Source organism: Canis aureus, chromosome 22, assembly GCF_053574225.1.
Source record: "Canis aureus isolate CA01 chromosome 22, VMU_Caureus_v.1.0, whole genome shotgun sequence".
NCBI classification, from domain to species: Eukaryota; Metazoa; Chordata; class Mammalia; order Carnivora; family Canidae; genus Canis; species Canis aureus.
The window spans coordinates 6,873,216-6,891,351 of record NC_135632.1 but is presented as its reverse complement, the minus strand read 5'-3'; the positions used below and the strand labels follow the sequence as shown (position 1 = coordinate 6,891,351).

Sequence of the window (18,136 nt, the reverse complement as noted above, 5' to 3'; positions counted from 1 at the left end):
CTTATTTAGAGAGATCTTTGAAGAGGTTCAAGTCTAGTGCAAGAGGAGGCTATTTGTGTCCTATACAGATTCTGGCTTGGGGATTTTATAGGCATGCCATTCCAAAATCTGGACTCTCGCCCTTCTATTTTTTTTTTTTTTTTTGCCTGATTAGATTTGGTAGATTTGGCAAAGGCCTTCAGAGCAAAGTGTCATAAAAGTGTGTTAAGTCCATATAACACACATTACGTTTGTCTGCCTCTCTTATTGCTGCCTAATGCCATTAAGTATCCACATCCTAGGCTGTTTCCCCCAAGTTGGGGGTCTACAGACAGACATCCTCAGGCCAGAGAGAATATTTTCCCTTTAAAAGGGGTCTGTGGGCGCATTAGCAGAGTTTGAGAAATGAAGGTTAAACGAAAGCGAACACCCTGGAACCTGAATCTTACTTTTAACTCGTTTTTTTGAAATTCTTGCCATTGACTTTCACCCTTTTCGGAAACTTTTGGAAATAAACCACCAGGGTACATATTTTGGTTGTGATGCTTTGGGCTTTTACTCTCTTTGCCTTCGTTCTCTAGGAAGCTGACCTCCTAAAGTTCTGTATCAGTAAACCTCAAATAAAAGTGACTTCCAAGCTTCTGTTTTGGCTGTTGGCTTCCTGATATAATTGACTACGTGGTGGCCTTGATGTTTTTATTCATTGTGGGTCTGTGAAATGCCGAAGGAGTGAAAGAGAAAACTTTCATACGCTGGTTTCCTTCCAGGATATGTGTGTGTGTGTGTGTGTGTGTGTGTGTGTGTGTGTGTGTGTAGCTTTGTATTTGTGCCTCTGCATTGTGGCAGAGAATTCTGACCCGTCTTTTTTTGGACACACAGCTTCCTCCTGATGGTGAGTGCAGCATTGATGCTGGGCTTGGAAGCCCTGGTTTTCTAGAAAGCCACAAACTCCAGATCTTTTGTCACTGGTTCTCAGTGTGTGGTCCCTAGAGCTGCATACTTGGTAGGTTGTTAGAAATTCACATTTTCAGGCTCCACCCCAGACTTAACTGGATTAGAAATTCTGGGGGTGGGGCCCAGGAAGCTGCATTTTAACAAACCCTCCAGGGGATTCTGATGCATGCAGACACGTTAAGAACCCCCTCCTAAGGCCAGGGTCTTTTTAGTTTCTGAAATGGACTCTTTGTACACCTGAGTGCTTACTGGAGCTTCAGGTTATCACTTTGCTGTATCAGAAACAAGACAAAAACCATAGCAGCGGTACTAATTGCTGGCTGTCTTCACATAGTGTGGTGGTTAGAGACCGGAGGTTCTTTGGAGTTCTTTACCAATGGTGTGATCTTGGGCTAGTTAACCTCTCCGCTTTATTTCCTCAATGGGCATGTGGAGACAGTCGTGGGAGCTCTCTGGCAGTGGAGGAAACTGAAGGACAGCTTCAGTTCCAAAGGCCCCTGAGAGCCACTCTTCCAAGCAGCCGGAGGTTCACATCTGGACGGTCTGATTGCAGACCCTGGACTCTTCGCCCACTGCTCTCTCTCTCCCTCTTGCGTGTATTTCCATGTAGTCCTCCTCCAGCATTGCCACCACCTGTAGCCTAGTGTCCCAGCCCTAAAGGCAGGGCGGGCGGGTGTGTGTGTGTGTGTGTGTAGACTGCTGGACCTGCACTTTCTTCCAACGTGTTTTGCCGCAGCAGCGGGTACAGGGCTCTTGCTGACGCTTCACGATGTGAATGAAACTCAGTGCTTCTTAAACCCAAAACCCACAAAGGGGACCTGAGTCCCCTTTGCAGAAGCAGGCCTCTGAGGTGTAAGAGCAGCCCTTCTCTGTCTTTGGTCCCTGGGGGAGCCTTGTGGAAATCTCTGGGGGCAGCGTAGGCTGTTGCTGTGGTTGGGGTGCCACGATCCCTTAGCGGGCAGGGCCAGGTGTGCTGGCTGTACTCTGCGGACAGCTGGGCTCAAGCGGAAGATGCATCCCCCCGGGCGGTCAAATGTGCCACTGGACTATCTGAATCTTGTTCTTTTTCCCTTTCTATTCCAGGTGGGCATCTGTTTACATAGGATCTCAAAGGTTTTGTTTTCTTTTTGCAGGATTTTAATAACACATTGATGTACACTGAGTTTCTGAGCAGTATAACTTGTGTGTTCGTGTATTTGGAGATTTCGTTTTAGTTTGAAACTTTACTAAGAGTTTTCACCATTTCAGAAGAATTGTATTGTGCAGTTCTGGCCGTTGGAACTGGCAATAGAACACACATGATGCCTCCATTTGTAGGCACTTCATTGTGGTGATTCTAGGAACAAACACAACAGTTCTTCATGTCTCCAAGGGTCTCCCTTCTCAAAGTTTAAAGCGCCCCTGAATTACCTGGGAATTTGTAGCTGCAGATTGTGATTGGGGGATTTGTGATGGAGATTTTGCTTGCTTGCTTGTTTGCTTTTTGATTGATTGACTGATTGATAGAGATTTTGCATTTTTCACAAATCCTCGGTTATTACACACTGTTGCTGGCTGCTGGCCAATGGAATGAGCTTTGAGTAAGTGAAGGTCTAGTGTTGTATGCTTGAGCATATTCAAGCGCCTATGTCGTTATGACTTACTTTAGAAAAAAATTTTAGAGGGAGGGTATTATATTGACTTAAAATATTTTTAAGTATTGGTATCGGAAAATTACTGTTGATGAATTTCATTTCAGACTCAGGGAAAGTTATTATAAAATATTTTATTTTCAGGGTGGTTCATTGAGTTTGACGGGGTGAGAGCCACTGCTGCTCTGGGTGATTAGGAGGATCTGTCATAAATACAGATGGGATTACAGACCCCAAAGTCAAGGGAGAGTGATTCAGAATATGCTTATGCTAATTGTTCAAAACAGGTTATCATCCTCCTTCCTTCCTTCCCTCCCTCCCTCCCTCCCTCCCTCCCTCCCTTCCTTCCTTCCTTCCTTCCTTCCTTCCTTCCTTTTTTTCAAGTAGGCTCCATGCCTAACATGGGGCTTGAATTCAGGACCCTGAGATCAAGAGTCACACGCTCTACTGACAGCCAGCCAGGTGCCCCACACTTATTTATTCTTTCAACAAATATTTATTGAATACCTGATGTGTGCTCTCTGTGCTTGGCATGCATCAGTGAACAAAATAAAGATCCTTGGTGTCATGGGCCTTACCTTCCGGTGGGGGAAACAGACAGTACACATTGTAAGTAAATTATAGGGCATTTTAGGTGTTAAGTGCTACAGATTATTGGAAGGTTAGGAATGCTGGAGGCGAAGAGAACGGAGTGAGCAGTTCCACTTTTAAATAGCATCCTCAGATTTCTCATTGAGAATATGAAATTTGAGCAAAGTCTTCAGGTGCTTATATAGTTGGCTGTGGATACCAAGGGAAAAGCCATCCAGGCTGAGGGAACAGATAGGACAAAGACCCCGAGACTTGGGACCATCCAGCAGGCATGCTTGATTGAGGAACTGCAAGGAGACCAGTGTGGCTGGAGTAGGGTCAGCTAAGGCAAGTGTGGTTAGGAATGAGGTCAGAAAGGTAAGAGGGGCCAGATCATCACACAGGAACTTGTAGGGCATCATAAGGCCTTTGCTTTTACCCTGAGTTGGGGAGTTAATGCAGGTTTTGAGCAGGAGTAACATGATCTTGCTTAAGTTTTAAGAAGCTCCCTGTGACTGCTGTATTGAAAGTAGCTTTCAGGGGGTGTTTGGGGGGGCACCCATAGAAGCAAGAAAGCCAGGTAGGAGCCATCGCGGTGTCCGAGCATGAGATGACTGGGAGGCTGCATTGGTGGTGGTGAGAAGAGGGTCGGATTCTGGATGTATTTTCGTGCAATTTAGAATGCGAGATAAAAAGTTCTCACAACTCAGGGCTTCCTTCCAGCAGTACCTGTGTGGATCTTAGTGTGTGAGGAAAACCCGATGTGGTCGACAGACAAGGAACCGCGTGGTTCCAGGTTCCTTTACTTCCAAGGAGTGTGTCTGAATGCATGTGTGCATATGTCTGCAGGGCGTATCTTTCCAGACTATTGGTTCACAGTCAAATACGTGGAGCCTTGGAGTACCTTTGGAGTAGAAAGTGCAGCAGCACGAAATGGAACTAACTGCTCCTGAGAGCCTCACACATTTCCTCTTGATTAAGCCAGAGCGTATTTTTAGTAAAACATATGTTGTTACTCAATTAATGTTTCTTGTAATACTCTGATGGTAAATCACAAGATAAAAATTCAATTTTCTCATCCCATTCCCCTTCTGATCCCATTTATCCCCTTTCTTTCTTAGACTCCCAAGACTACAGACATTTTGTTAGCATACTCGCTTTATTTAAGTTGATTGACACCTTTCTGGCTTAAAATATATGCATTATGTAGTTTTGCCCTAGATGTTCAAGTAATTATTTGAAAATGTGGGAGCAGTTTGAGATGTGTTGAGATGTGTATGTAACTCATTTTCTGTGCGGGTCACAATTTCAATGACCTTCGTGCCTGGAGGAGACTCGATTATCATAGAGCTAAACTTCCTGTAGCGGGGTCTTTTGAAAGCTTGCCAAAACTGTGGCTTGCCAAGATGTTAGGTAGAGTACACACACAATTAAGTAAAGTTACATGGCACGTCTCCAGGAGACCTCGGCTCTCAGCCAGGCCGACCTTTCAGGTGCTTATATGTCATAAACTATTTTGTCCTAAGGCTTCCTCCTTAATCACAGCAGTGATTTTGATCAGTTGGTTTTCTTTTTTTCTTCATTTTACGCTTGAAGCAATTACTTACGAAGATGAAATATGCATTCTCATTCTTGTGCTATGGCTAGCATTACCCCAACGGTTACTTAGACCTTTTCTTGGCTTACAGTGAGGAGGAACAGGAGGCAGCTTTATTTACTCAAACCTTTCCCTTTTATTCTTTTAAGCCTATATTCTAGGAACTCCGATGTAGTTCCGTAGCTCAATGATTTGGGCAGAGCAAGGTCGTCGTCGTCGTCATTGTCGTCTTCTTTTTCTTTTTTAAAGCCTTGGACTATTTCTGATGTGTTGTGACCTTGGGGAGAAAAGTTTTCCTATATCTATCCAGTAGGAGATGTTTTTAAGGAGTTCTGTATTTATAGACCACATTTTCATATGGCATTTGTACTTCAGTGGCATGGAGTCATGGAAATTTCTCTTTCTAGTCTTGGCTTGAGAAGACAGCATTTCAGTGTTGGCTCTGTCCAGTTACTGTGTTCGCTTAGTGTGAGCCTCATTCTTCTCGTCTGTAAATGAGCTACATGGTACATGCTTACCATTTACCTTAGAATTTGGTTAGAGATCAAGTGAGCCAAGATGCATGAAAGGATTTTGCAAGCCCTAATCTTCCCTTCAGATGCTGCTGGTCATGGTATTATGGTTATCACAAAGCTTATGCCTATTATGAACTCTTCATTTCTGTCTTTAACTTGCTATGGGGTCTTAGGTAAGTGGAATGTGCCATTTTTCTTGAACATAAATAAAACAGGGATGTGCATAGGGTCTGGCAAGGTAGGGAGAGCCCAACTATGGGGTCTTGAAGCAATTCTAGTATACACTTTTCTATGACTTTGTTTCTGCATGTGTGTGTGTGTGGGGGGGGGGGGGGATTTTTGCTCATTTTTTCTTTTCCCAACTTATTAGTTAAAATTTTTAAATTTATAGAATAATCACGAAAATGGTATAATGAATGCCCGCCCACATTACCCCGAGTTGACAGTTGTTAATATTTTGCCACGTTTATTTTATCTCTCTCTGTACCTTTGTGTATTGGTTTTCAATCTTCAATTTCTGCTCTCTCTTTGATGTACATTCAATAGTTTTTTTTTTTTTTTTTAAGATTTTATTTATTTATTCATGAGAGACACAGAGAGGCAGAGACATAGATGGAGAAGCAGGCTCGTGGCAGGGAGCCCAATGCAGGACTTGATCCCCAGACCCGGGATCACGCCCTGAACCAAAGGCAGACGTTCAACTGCTGAGCCACCCAGGCGTCCCTCAATGGTTTTCTTTTACACAGTCACTACTCAGGCTGCAGTATGCTGGGTAAAGTTGGAGCTTTTATGTCCTTCTGATTAATTGATACCTTTTCTTGAACAGGATGAACTTACTGCTGTGAATGTAAAGCAAGGCTTCAACAATCAGCCAGCCTTTACTGGAGATGAACATGGCTCAGCCAGAAATATTGTAATTAACCCATCAAAGGTAATGCAAATTGTCTATTTTCCTAAAACTTCTGAAAAAGTGTGTGTGACACCCTGAATAGTTAATGTCGATAAATTAGTGTTATTTAAATCACCATTCATACTCAGAATTTCCCAGAATATCTGATATAAGGTCCTGCCCTAGGACCCAAGTAGGGCTCATGCATTGCATTTGGTTGCCATGTCTCTTTGGTCTATTGTAATCCAGTGCAGTACTGCTCTCCACCTTCTCTCATGTTGTTTTTTTTTTGTTTGTTTTTTTTTTGTTTTTTTTTTGTTTTTTTTTGTTTTTTTGGAGGAAAAGGGCTTTCGGAGCTGCTGTCCAGATAATTTGTCTTATATTCTAGTCCTACATCTAGATTTGTATGATTGTTTTTTCATGACAAGATTCAGGTTAAATATTTTTGGCAAGATGCCTACATTGCACATCAGAAGACACGCAGTGCCAGTTTGCCCTACTACTGGTTATACTAAGGTGGTCATTGAAGGTGGTGTCTGCTGTTACTTCACGTTGTAAAAGTAGTTATCTTTTCCTTGTAGTAGTCTCTGGAGGGTGATACCTTGAGACCAAATGAATATGCTATTCTTCAGTACAGTTTTATCTTGTGATTGTATCATCAATTGATAATGCTTGCTGAATGAGTTATTTTACTGGTGGTTGCAAAATGCTGGTTTTCCAGTTGTCTTTTTCTTATACGTTTGTTAGTTGGCATTATTTTATAAAAGGACACCCCATTTTAAAATTCGTATTTTTAATCATTTTATTGTTTTAAGTAGGCTCCACACCCAATGTGGGGCTTGAACTCCCCATTCTGAGATTAAGAGTTGCATGCTTTGCTGACTGAGCCAGCCAGGTACCCCAGATACTTCCGTTTTTCTTTTTTTAAAAGTAATCTCCTCATTTTACATGGGGCTTGAACTCATGACCTCTGGGATCAAGAGTTGGATGCTCCACCCACTGAGCCAGGCACATGCCCTGACATCCCATTGGATGAAGTATCACTTTGAACTCCAGGACTCTTTAAAATTTGATGTCTCATCTTTTTGATGATTAAGTTGTCTCTCACTTGGCCAGGGGGTGCCTTTAACCTGTTTCTTGGGTGCTTTTGACTTCCCATCATTCTTTGAGCACTTCCTCACCTTTGATGCAGTAACATGTGCCAGATATGTGTTCTTTCTGTGCCCCAGCCCAGATCCGGATGCTTGGCATGATTGTTGCTACTAGAGTATCCTAACTCCTAGGTCTTTTCAGTGGACAGAGATGGGAAACACCATAGATATCTGTTTCTTCTTTTGTCTTCTCTCCTTTTTCTTTTTTCTTTCCTTGCATCCATCTACCAGTTCTTACCCAGTACCACAGGGTTTTTCCTTTTTCCTGTTCCATCTTTGTATCTCCTTTCTCCCAAAGTGAGAACCCTGGCTTTTAGTAAATTCAGTATATTTATTTATTTACTCTGTTTTACAATGCATGTAAGAAAGTTCCAGGGTAAACTAAACTATTCTGATGCTACTCTGACAACAAAATTACTATGTAAAATTAATAATTTTCCTATTATACTTTTGGTCCTTAGACTAATTTTCATTAAGGATATATAGTCAGAATGTTGTGTCAAAAAATTTCTTGAATTAAATTCTTTTTCTGGGTGGTTATTTTAGTAACATATATAGGAAGAGTCATTTGTTTTCTGTTTGTATTCTTTTAAGGTTTGATTTTTCTCATCCTTTTTGAATTTTTATTTTCTGAATATTGAAATACTTTTATTAAATTGAAAGCATTATACATGTGAATGAAATCAAACATACCAATAAACTTACTTCCCCTTCACCAGAGAGATAACCACTGTTAAAGTTTTGTGTATTCTTTAAGATCTGTGTGTGCGCACGTACACATAAACACATATGTACTTTTCAATTTGCTAATTAACTGAAATATGTAAACAACGTGAAAGAAAACAGAAGCATTTTCTACAGATAGTCCCATCAACCAAACACAATATTTTTAGTTTTGTCTTTTTCCAGTCTTCATATACTTTTTAATATCACAACCACAATTATATATAGATTATATGTATATATAAAATATATATATTATATATATGTGTGTGTATCTATCTATCTATATATATGTTTTTGAGATTTCATCTATTTATTCATGAGAGTCAGAGACACAGGCAGAGGGAGAAGCAGGCTTTTCGCAGGGAGCCCAACATGGGACTTGATCCCAGGACCCCAGGATCATGCCTTGAGCCAAAGGCAGATGCTTAACCAACTGAGCCACCCAGGTGCTCCCAGCTTTTGTTCTTTTGGAAAAGTTTCCAGAAGCATATTTACTTGAGTTAGAAGGTGTATTAGTCTGTTCGGGCCTCCGTAACAGAATACCACAAACTGGGTGGCTTAAACAACAGAAATTTGATTTTCTGAGAAAAAAATTATTTTTTCATAGTTGAGGAGGCCAGGATCAAGGTGGTCCAGGATCAAGGTGTCAACAGGTCTGGTTTCTTCTGAGGCCTCTCTCCTTGTCTTACACAAGGCTGTTCTCTCACTATGTCCTCACATGGTCTTATCTGTGTGTGCTAGTATTAGGTATTTCTTCCTATAAGGACACCAGTCCATTGGATTAAGCCCCACCCTTATGACTTCATTTGACCATAACCTCTTTAAAGGCCTTATCTCCAAATACAATCACATTGAGGATTAGGGCTTCAACATCTATTTTGGATCCATTTTGGAGGACCACGATTTACCGTAAGAAAGTATGAATGCTGTGTGTTTCTTGATAAAAACTGCCAAATTGTTCTGTTGTATCAAGTTTTATTTCAATTTTAATAACTGAATAAATGGAAATAAGACCCATTACAGCTTTTGCTATCAACCCTTCCTGTGAGATTTACTCAAGGATTCAAACCTTCTGAAGGGAATTTGAGCTTATAAATATGGAATACATGAACTGTAGTGTAGTCCCTAAACTTTTTTTTCATTTTCTTATAAAATGAATTACTTTCAAGATGGCTTTGGAGGGATGGAAACAAGTTTTAAATTACACTTTCTTTCTCCTACCTTGTCTGAGGGGGTGCAAATTGGTACAAAGCTTATGGAGGGCAATTTAACAATGCTGATTAAAATTACAGAATCGTACAATCTGAATTCTGGCAATTTATCTGAAATCTGTAGCTGTACATGTATGAGATAACAAATAGGAAAGGCTATTCATTTTAAAGTGATTTGTAATAGCAAAAGTTTTGGGAAAATACTCCAAACGTACGTTAGCAGGGGCTTGGTTAAATACAATGTGTACATCCACGCTGTATATTATTTTGTTAAAGTGAATGAGAAGTTCCCCATACACAGATGTAGAAGGGTCTCAGATATTTATTAAATGTACGTAAAGAGGTATTCATGTAAAAAAGAGAAAATAATGTATTCGCGTTAGTTCATGTGTATTCTTTTGAAGAAACACTGGAAAGACATAAAAAACTAACCACTGTGATTACTTGCAAGTAGGCATTGGGACTTGGGAATGATGCTCCTTCTTTAGGATTGGAATAGTGTGAATATAAAATTAAGTGCATGGTAACGTTTAGATTTTTAAAATTTTTCTTTCTCTTGAGGGAATTTTAACTTAGTTTATATAGTCTGCACTGGTTCACAAGGTTGGTTAGGATGTAAAACGCACATATAGTCACATATTCCGTTGTTATTAAATACATAAATTATAATTGTAGAACAGATTGCTGGCTAGTTTTTTAAAAAAAATTATGCTTTTATTTATTATGATTAAAACCCTTATACAGAATTGCAAATAAAGGGACTTTTTAAATTTAAAGAACCAGTGTAAGTAGGGGTTTTAAATTCTTTTTTTTTTAATTTTTTTTTTAATTTTATTTTATTTTATTTATTCATGATAGTCACACACAGAGAGAGAGAGAGAGGCAGAGACATAGGCAGAGGGAGAAGCAGGCTCCATGCACCGGGAGCCTGACGTGGGACTCGATCCGGGGTCTCCAGGATAGCGCCCTGGGCCAAAGGCAGGCGCCAAACCGCTGCGCCACCCAGGGATCCCGGGGTTTTAAATTCTTGATATAAAGACCAAATACTGATTGAGAAATTTAAGCAATTTGCGTCTGTTGGCAGCTTGTTCCTAAACAACTGGTTTTGCTAAATTTTTGCATTTAATTTGTTTCCTGTTTAAACATTCAGCACACAATTGCATAAAAAAATACCATGAAGTTTGTTTAAAAAAAATTCAAATCTTTTTTCTAATTAATTTTTTATTACCATATTAACACAACAAAAGAGACCTTTTTATTGTCCATAAATCATAAGGGTCAAGGAATGCCAATTCAGATTAAGAGAAACATGTACCAGCTTTTCACCTTGGTAGATAAACTTGACTAATTGTTTACAACTGTGTTCCAACCTACATACTAATTGTTTATTGACTCATGAGCATTAACTAAGGTAGTGATTCTTATTTTGCTTCACCAAGGTAGGTATTTTATTTTAATCATGGTTGCCACTGTCTGCTAACCTCATTTGTTGCTTGTATCATATTATTAAAGAATTCCCAGGGGCTTCTTGGAAATTCTAACAAGTTTCCTGTGGATTCACTTAATTTTTAGGTATTTATCCCTTTCCTTCTCATGCCTTTCTTCCTCTTTTGTCCTCTTTTAGTTTGGGTAATGCAAAAATGCCACAGTCTGATTCACAGGAACTCCCTTTGCTACTTTCTTCCATTCAGAGCAGGTAACACTAGCTTTCTCTTGAAACATTTGTACTCTTGAAATTGGCAGCCTGGTCAAAAATGGTGAATTCTTAATTTAATCGAACCCTTTGTAATTTTCCATTTAAATAAAATTTCCTGGACTCTTTTCTTTTTTTTTTTTTTTTTTTTTGAGAAGCACTGAACGTAAACACAAAGTTTTCCTGTTCAAAAATATATGCTATTAAGATGAAACCAGAAAAAGAATGATTATTGTGTGACTACTAGACTTTCTGCTCTTGCATGCAACACGTCTCAGGAAACACACTGTCTCCAAATGTGTGTTTAGTCTGAAAAAGAAGTACGCATTGAAGATTAAAGCAGAACCCATTCTCTTGAAATTTATTCAGGATGTAATTAATTTCATCTTACCAGAGATTTTCAAAGGCTCTTCTTTTTTCCTTGAACCACTTGTTAACAAAGGTGCTGTGGGAGTTTTTGCATTACGTCAGTATAAGTAAATCACAACTCTTGACTTCAAGGACTTAAATTGCCATTTTATTTTCTGATGGGCCGTTTGAAGATAGGCTCCTAAAACAAAAATAAAATACTACTATACATTACTAACACACTTACTGTCTTCAAACTTTTTCTTTCGTTTCCACAGATTGGAGCTTATTTCAGCAGCATATTAGCTGAGAAGCTAAAGCTTAACACTTTCCAGGACACCGGAAAGAAGAAACCACAAGTTAATGCTAAAGATAATTATTGGCTGGTTACTGCTCGATCCCAGAGTGCAATTCATAGTTGGTTCTCTGACTTAGCAGGAAATAAACCACTTGCTATTTTGGCAAAAAAGGTATTATTTCTTACAATGTTTAATTATGATCTTCTAGAAATCAAGATGTTTGAGATGATGTTCAGGTATATATTTCTTTCCCCCTGTTCTTTCCAAAACTCAAAAGTTTCAATGACAGGTACACTGTACCAGGTGTGTGCTGCACGTAACACTGTTTCTCCCTTTATTTTGATGGCATGTGGTGCCTAGCACATCTTGACCTAAACAGTCCACACAGGATGTAGTTTATATGGATTTTAGGTAGACAAGTTTTTAAAATCGAGAATAGGCAATAAGACTTCATTTATTTCCATTATATTTTCGGTTTCCTTAGGCCAGGATGTCCAAAATGTGTTATTCAGAAATTCTTTTTTTTTTTTTAAAGTTTTTTTTTTTTTTTTTAATTTTTATTTATTTATGATAGTCACAGAGAGAGAGAGAGAGACACAGAGACACAGGCAGAGGGAGAAGCAGGCTCCATGCACCGGGAGCCCGATGTGGGATTCGATCCTGGGTCTCCAGGATCGCGCCCTGGGCCAAAGGCAGGCGCCAAACCGCTGCGCCACCCAGGGATCCCTATTCAGAAATTCTTGCTTTGATGTTACCTCCATGTCTTGTAAAGTACCAATCCAAGTGCTTAAAAGCGAAGTCTCCTTCTTAACAAGTAGGATAGTGATTCTGTGTGTGCTTGAAAAACTTCTTTGAAAAAGTTTTAGAATAGAATGGGCAGGTTTATTTATAGCTTCCAGTGATCTCTGGCTTCTTGCACACCTTTGATATCATCCCACATGTCTTTTTCATCTGGCCTGAAACCCTTTAGTCTTAAGGGTGACCATCTTCTGTTCTTGATAGTAAGTGTTCCTAACTGGTGTGGTGTAGGCCTGGCTTAAAGGAGAGCTCTTTTTGGTATTTGCTTGTTTGTTTTCGAAAGCAACTCTGAAAATAGCCTGTAGCTCCCATTGGCTTTCTTTTGCCCTAGTGCCACCATAGCAGCCTGTTGCCTTTCATAGATTTTTGTGATTAAAGGCAACTGAAATCCTCAAAAAGGACAACAATCAGCGTAATTGCTCTGTACTCTGTCTCAACACATGCTGAACCGTGTAGGATTTCTTTCCCAATAATGAACATTTACCATGTCGGCCCATGATGATCTATCTGTAGGTTGTATCTGAAGGCCCCGTAAGTCAAAGGGCATCCTTTGATATTTGAAGACTTTCTTCCAATAGTTCATACCCTCCATGTTGGTCGGTACCTTCATTTCCCTTAGAGCCAGGCTGATGTCTTTCTTTTTAGGTTTTCCTTTTTTTAATAAGCTTTCAGAATCCCTTTTTTGGATATTTTCTAAAAGCGAATACTGGTGAGGAAATGATGCCTTTGCTTTAGTGGTATAGTGGTCGCTTATCTTTTAGGAGGGAGATAAATCACAGTCTAGTGTATTAACTGTTGTTCTTCTCTGTATTAGGAGCTGCTTCTGGCCAGGTCAGGTATTCCTCAGGTAAACCCTGACATTAATTCTATGCAAAGTTTTCTCCTCTCCTCTCCCCTCCCCTCCCCTCCCCTCCCCTCCCTTCCCCTCCCCTTCTTTCCTTCTCTTACCATTGACTATACTTCGAAGTAGTTATTTCTTGGGCATTTGACAAGTCCCTCCCTTCACTTCTCCCCTCCTCAGCATATCATATTCTTGATACGGCAAAAGCTCTTTCATAGTTGGGTTAAAAGATTGCATTCTCTGCATGTTCTTTGTGTTAGAAAGTTCAAATACTTCTTTAATTTCTGGTATTTACCTGTGAGGTGGCTTATTGCAAATGGCCTTAATTTTCCTGCTGAGATCTTGAGTCCTCTTTCAGCTCTGTTCTAGAGTTCAGAATAGTTTCCTGGTTGGGATAGGTCAAGTTTCTGGGCCTGGTTTTCCGTTATTGTACAACTCCACAGCACTCCCAAGTATTTAGCCTGTAAAGGGCCTTTTAACTCAATCACGGTCATAGGTAGATTTGGAAAAATAGACTCATAGTCTCCAGGGATATCCTTCTGGCTCTTGAACAGTTGACTAGGTATGACATGTCCGCTTCAGGTGACATTGATTACTGTGGTCTATGGAATTTCCTTTTGCCTCCACTTCTGCTTGGTGAACAGAGAGCGTCGACAGTGACACTCATGGAAGGGAAAGGCGCTACAAGGTGATAACAGCCGTTTTGTGGCTGAAAAACCATCACATGCTAGGTGGTGGTTTCCTTCTAAGTTTTCTTTTACTACTTAGATGCAGCTCTATCTTGATGTAGATATGAAACAGCTGTGCAGTGATTGCCTAGGTTCAGTTACAAGGTGAAGTCAGGTGGTTTCTGTGCTGACACTGGAATCCATGTGTAAGGAAGTCATACTGCAGTCACTATAAACAGGATTTCCTTCCTTAGTCGGTCCACGCTGCATATTTGACAACCCTGTCAATATGTTGTCTTCTTTCTTATTTAAATAGCCTTCTTCACCTATGTTCTTCTGAATTTTATTTTATTTTATTTTATTTTATTTTATTTTATTTTTTTTTTAATTTTTATTTATTTATGATAGTCACAGATAGAGAGAGAGAGAGAGAGAGAGAGGCAGAGACACAGGCAGAGGGAGAAGCAGGCTCCATGCACCGGGAGCCCGACGTGGGATTCGATCCCGGGTCTCCAGGATCGCGCCCTGGGCCAAAGGCAGGCGCTAAACCGCTGCGCCACCCAGGGATCCCTGTTCTTCTGAATTTTAAATCCCTTGATTTGAACCAACCATTTCTTCAGTGGTTCTGCCAGTAAGGGCAGTGAGCTGGAGGTAGGCCTTAGCTTGTTAATGGTAGGACCTGTGGCTCAGTTTTATTTGCTACTTCATCTAACCATTTCACTTATTCGAATTTTTATTTTCCTCCTGTCAATTGCCGTTCGGAGGAAAATCGAAGGAAAATCCTTTGGGCATCTATTAAAGATGCTATTAGTAATGTTTCTTTGGAGATGTTACATTTACTTTTTTTTTTTTTTTTGTTCTTGCCTAGTTTTTTAGGCCTTGGTCTTGTAATCTTGTGGTACATCTGAATGAGAGGCAACCTGTGACCTTGACAACTAAAATTTAACTCTCTCATACTCTATATGTTCTGGTGAAACACAGCAACATGAGTCTTGCACTGAATATATAAGCCTGTGCTTTTCTTGTCCCTGGCTGCAGCGATAGTCTGTGCTATCTCTGTGCAACCCAGAGTCTTGTGCTCCGTGAAAGTTGTGCCTTATAAGCAAAATTTTCAGGAAATTTTCTTGTTAAAATCTATCACTGTGGTCTGGAGAGAGGAAGCCTTATAGCTTTGGCCTATGGGACTTTCATCGCCCCTTTAGGTGTGTTTGTGCAGAGCAGCTGCCTCTGTCCTGGGGGCTGTGTTTAGAGTCAGCACCCTAAGCAGGATCCATATGTGACCAAAAGTCTATTAAATTGCCCATGAAACACAGCGTATGGACAGCTGCATCTCCATGTCCAACCAGGCAGCCTTTCCTTCAGTGTTGGGGCAGCTTGAATGTTTCTTGGGCAAGAACCAAGTGAAATAGCTTGTTTTTAAAGAGCTGTGTACAAAAAATACTTCTCTTTGAATTCTAGGGTCACACTTTGGTGTGAACAAATTCGCAGTATATGAATGGTACAAAATATCCATTGCCTAAAGGAGAATTTGACTAAGAAAAATGCCATGCTGTAACAATCAGCTGGTTTGAAGCCTTGATATCCAAAATCGGGCTAGAGTTTGGGGGCACAGGGAGCAGGGCTCTTGATACTATGATTATGTGGTGTCCAGATCTGGATCTTCTTAGGAGAAGGTCAGGTCCATGGCTTGAAACACCCTTGGCTGGCATCCAGCAATCCTTGGAATTGATAAGAAAATGAAAATGGTTCCAGTTTTAATACATGTAATTCTTTTACTTTACCCTTCTAACCACCCATTGGCTTGGGCAGGGTTGGGTTGGTATTATTAGTACATTTATAAATGAGGGGTCTGGGAGTTCTGGGTTTTAGCCAGATAGGCTGGGGGCCAGGGATGGAGCACAGAGGTGGTCATCCCTGGTGCAGTGGGCATGCTGCTTACTGCTCCCATCCTGTACATCATGGCCAGTGTACTTTGCCCGCTGTTTTACTCTACATTCATAAGTTGAGTAGATTATATATATAGATGACTGGCCTGTCCCTAGGCTATTTATGAGGAATCCTACAAGAGTGGGTTAACTCTTTCAGACATTCATTGGTACATTGGGATACTAATTTGCTAAATAGTAGACCTTTGTGGTCTGGAAGAAATAATGAACTACCTCAAGTGCCTGCTTTCAACCACTGAATTAATTAACCAGCTATTTCTAGCTCAGTGTTTATTAGGAAGATTCACCGAGCCATCATTTTAGCCTCTATTTTAAATTTTGGGCTAAAGACACTCCAGAAGCTTTCTAGAAATTGTTATGATGAATGTTACAGCCAGAAAGCTTTATCCAAAAAAAGTGTTCTTTGATAAAATGTGGAGTGGGGACAGTTTTTCACTTGATCCATCCCTCCCAATTTTGAGATAAACTCCTTGGAAGTACTGTCATGAAATTTTCTCCCCTATTTTGTAGATACGATGAGTAGCTCTCAGCATCTGAGACTTTGAAAGTAATTTGTTTTCATAAATAAGAAGCAAGACTGATAAAACTGTTGCCAGCAAGCTAAATATAGTTTTGAATCTTTTAATGAGAATTTCTTAAAAGTTTTTAAGCTGGAGATACTGTCTGAAAATCCATCCATGATATACTCTCTTAAAGGCAGCAAGGCTTAGTGTCTTTATTTGCTTTCCCATTCTCCCCTGGTGACCTCATGATGAAAATTGCCTATGATTTTATAAATATGTTATTTCTTTTTAGGTTCCAATCCTTAGTAAAAAAGAAGATGTTTTTGCATATTTAGCTAAATATTCAGTGCCAATGGTTCGAGCAACGTGGCTGATCAAGATGACCTGTGCCTATTATTCTGCTATTTCTGAAGCTAAAATTAAGAAACGTCAGGCAACTGATCCTAATTTGGGTAAGTGAGATGGTATGATACATCATCGATTCTACAGGTAATTGTTGCCCGCGTACTCTATCCGTAGCCCAGTGAGGTAAGTGCTGAGAAGGTCCCTGGGGAGGCTGAGCGACACTCGTGGTGCACGGATGGATCCTTGTGCACCCAGGTGCAGAATCCGGATTCCATCAGCAAATCCTATTGCTGTTACCTCCACGGTACGTCCTGCACCTGAGCACTTTTCACGACCGTAGCTGCTGACAGTGCTGGTTCACGTCTTGACAAGTCTCCTGACTGGTCTCCCCCTGCTTTTCCTTTTGCTCCTTACATTGTAGGCTCCAAACTGCCACACTGATCACGAAGCCTGACTCCGATCATATCATGTCCCTGTTTATAACTTTCCAATAGTTTCTTACTACAGTTAGGATGAAGATCCAGATTCTTTCCTGTGGCCCCCGAGGCCATCCAGGCCTTGCTCCCTCTGTCTCCGATATTCTGGCCACATTGCCTTCCTTCTACCCCCCCTGATGGACCTCGCCCCTTCCTTTCTCAGGGCTTCTGCATTTCTTCTTCCTTGGACTTGGGTCGCTGGTCTCTGTGGTATTCCACGCCTCCTCAGAGCCTCTGGCTCGAATGCCGTTGCCTCAGCAGGTTTTCTCTGGCTACCTACCTAAATGACATTCCTCTTCCCCACCCCTTCTGCCCAGTTATGTTCTCGGGTGTCCTTATTTTATTCACAGCTCGTTTCACTATCTGAAATCATCTTTAAAGATGCTGTGTCTCTCACCCCTCCCTCCCACATGTACCGGCCCATGGTCATGGTAGGTATTTGTTGAAAGAACTGAAGGTAAACTGCTTTTTACTCAGTTTTCACTCTCTTGGTGACTACACAGTGACTCCATGAGGTGGTGCTAAAACATGCTTAATAAAAGATTGGATTCTCCATTAGAAATAGGTACCGAGGATTGCACCTGTAGATGTCTGCTTAAAAGTGAGGTTTACAAATAATTCCTTATGAAATGGAAACATGCTTACGATTTTAAAAGGGAGACCCCAGCTGTAAAGCTCTGAGGAGCAGGGTCAGAAAGTGCAAATATCCTCAGATGCCAGGCAGCGTCCTAGGTAACTGAGTCGGGATGTGAGGTGTTTGGTTGGCAGTGGTTGGTGGTGGTTGGTTTACCAGGTGGTCCTGATGAACTGGACAGTGGAGCCCACTCTAAAAGCAAGAAAAGTTAATCGCAACAAAAAAAAAAACAAAAAACAAACAAAAAAAAACATGGCTAGATTCCATGGCTATCACTTTTTGAGTTCAGGTTTGTTAAAGGTGGACTGTACTACAAAACAAAACTGTGTTGTGAATATATTTAAATGTATAGGAGGAAAAAA

General features: G+C 40.6%; 1 protein-coding gene across 7 annotated transcripts in view; it reads left to right on the top strand.

Annotated features, from left to right (window-relative positions):
• Positions 1 to 18,136, top strand: part of MED12L (mediator complex subunit 12L) — a 323,065-nt gene that overhangs the window by 23,748 nt on the left and 281,181 nt on the right. For all 7 annotated transcript variants that reach the window (XR_013360938.1, XM_077864688.1, XM_077864687.1 and 4 more), the window contains exons 2-4: positions 6,073 to 6,177; positions 11,543 to 11,734; positions 16,612 to 16,771. Coding sequence is in view for 6 of the 7 variants with exons in the window: in XM_077864688.1 (XP_077720814.1) it covers positions 6,073 to 6,177; positions 11,543 to 11,734; positions 16,612 to 16,771 (457 nt within the window). In the remaining variant the exon portion in view is untranslated. The remainder of the gene's footprint in view (positions 1 to 6,072; positions 6,178 to 11,542; positions 11,735 to 16,611; positions 16,772 to 18,136) is intronic.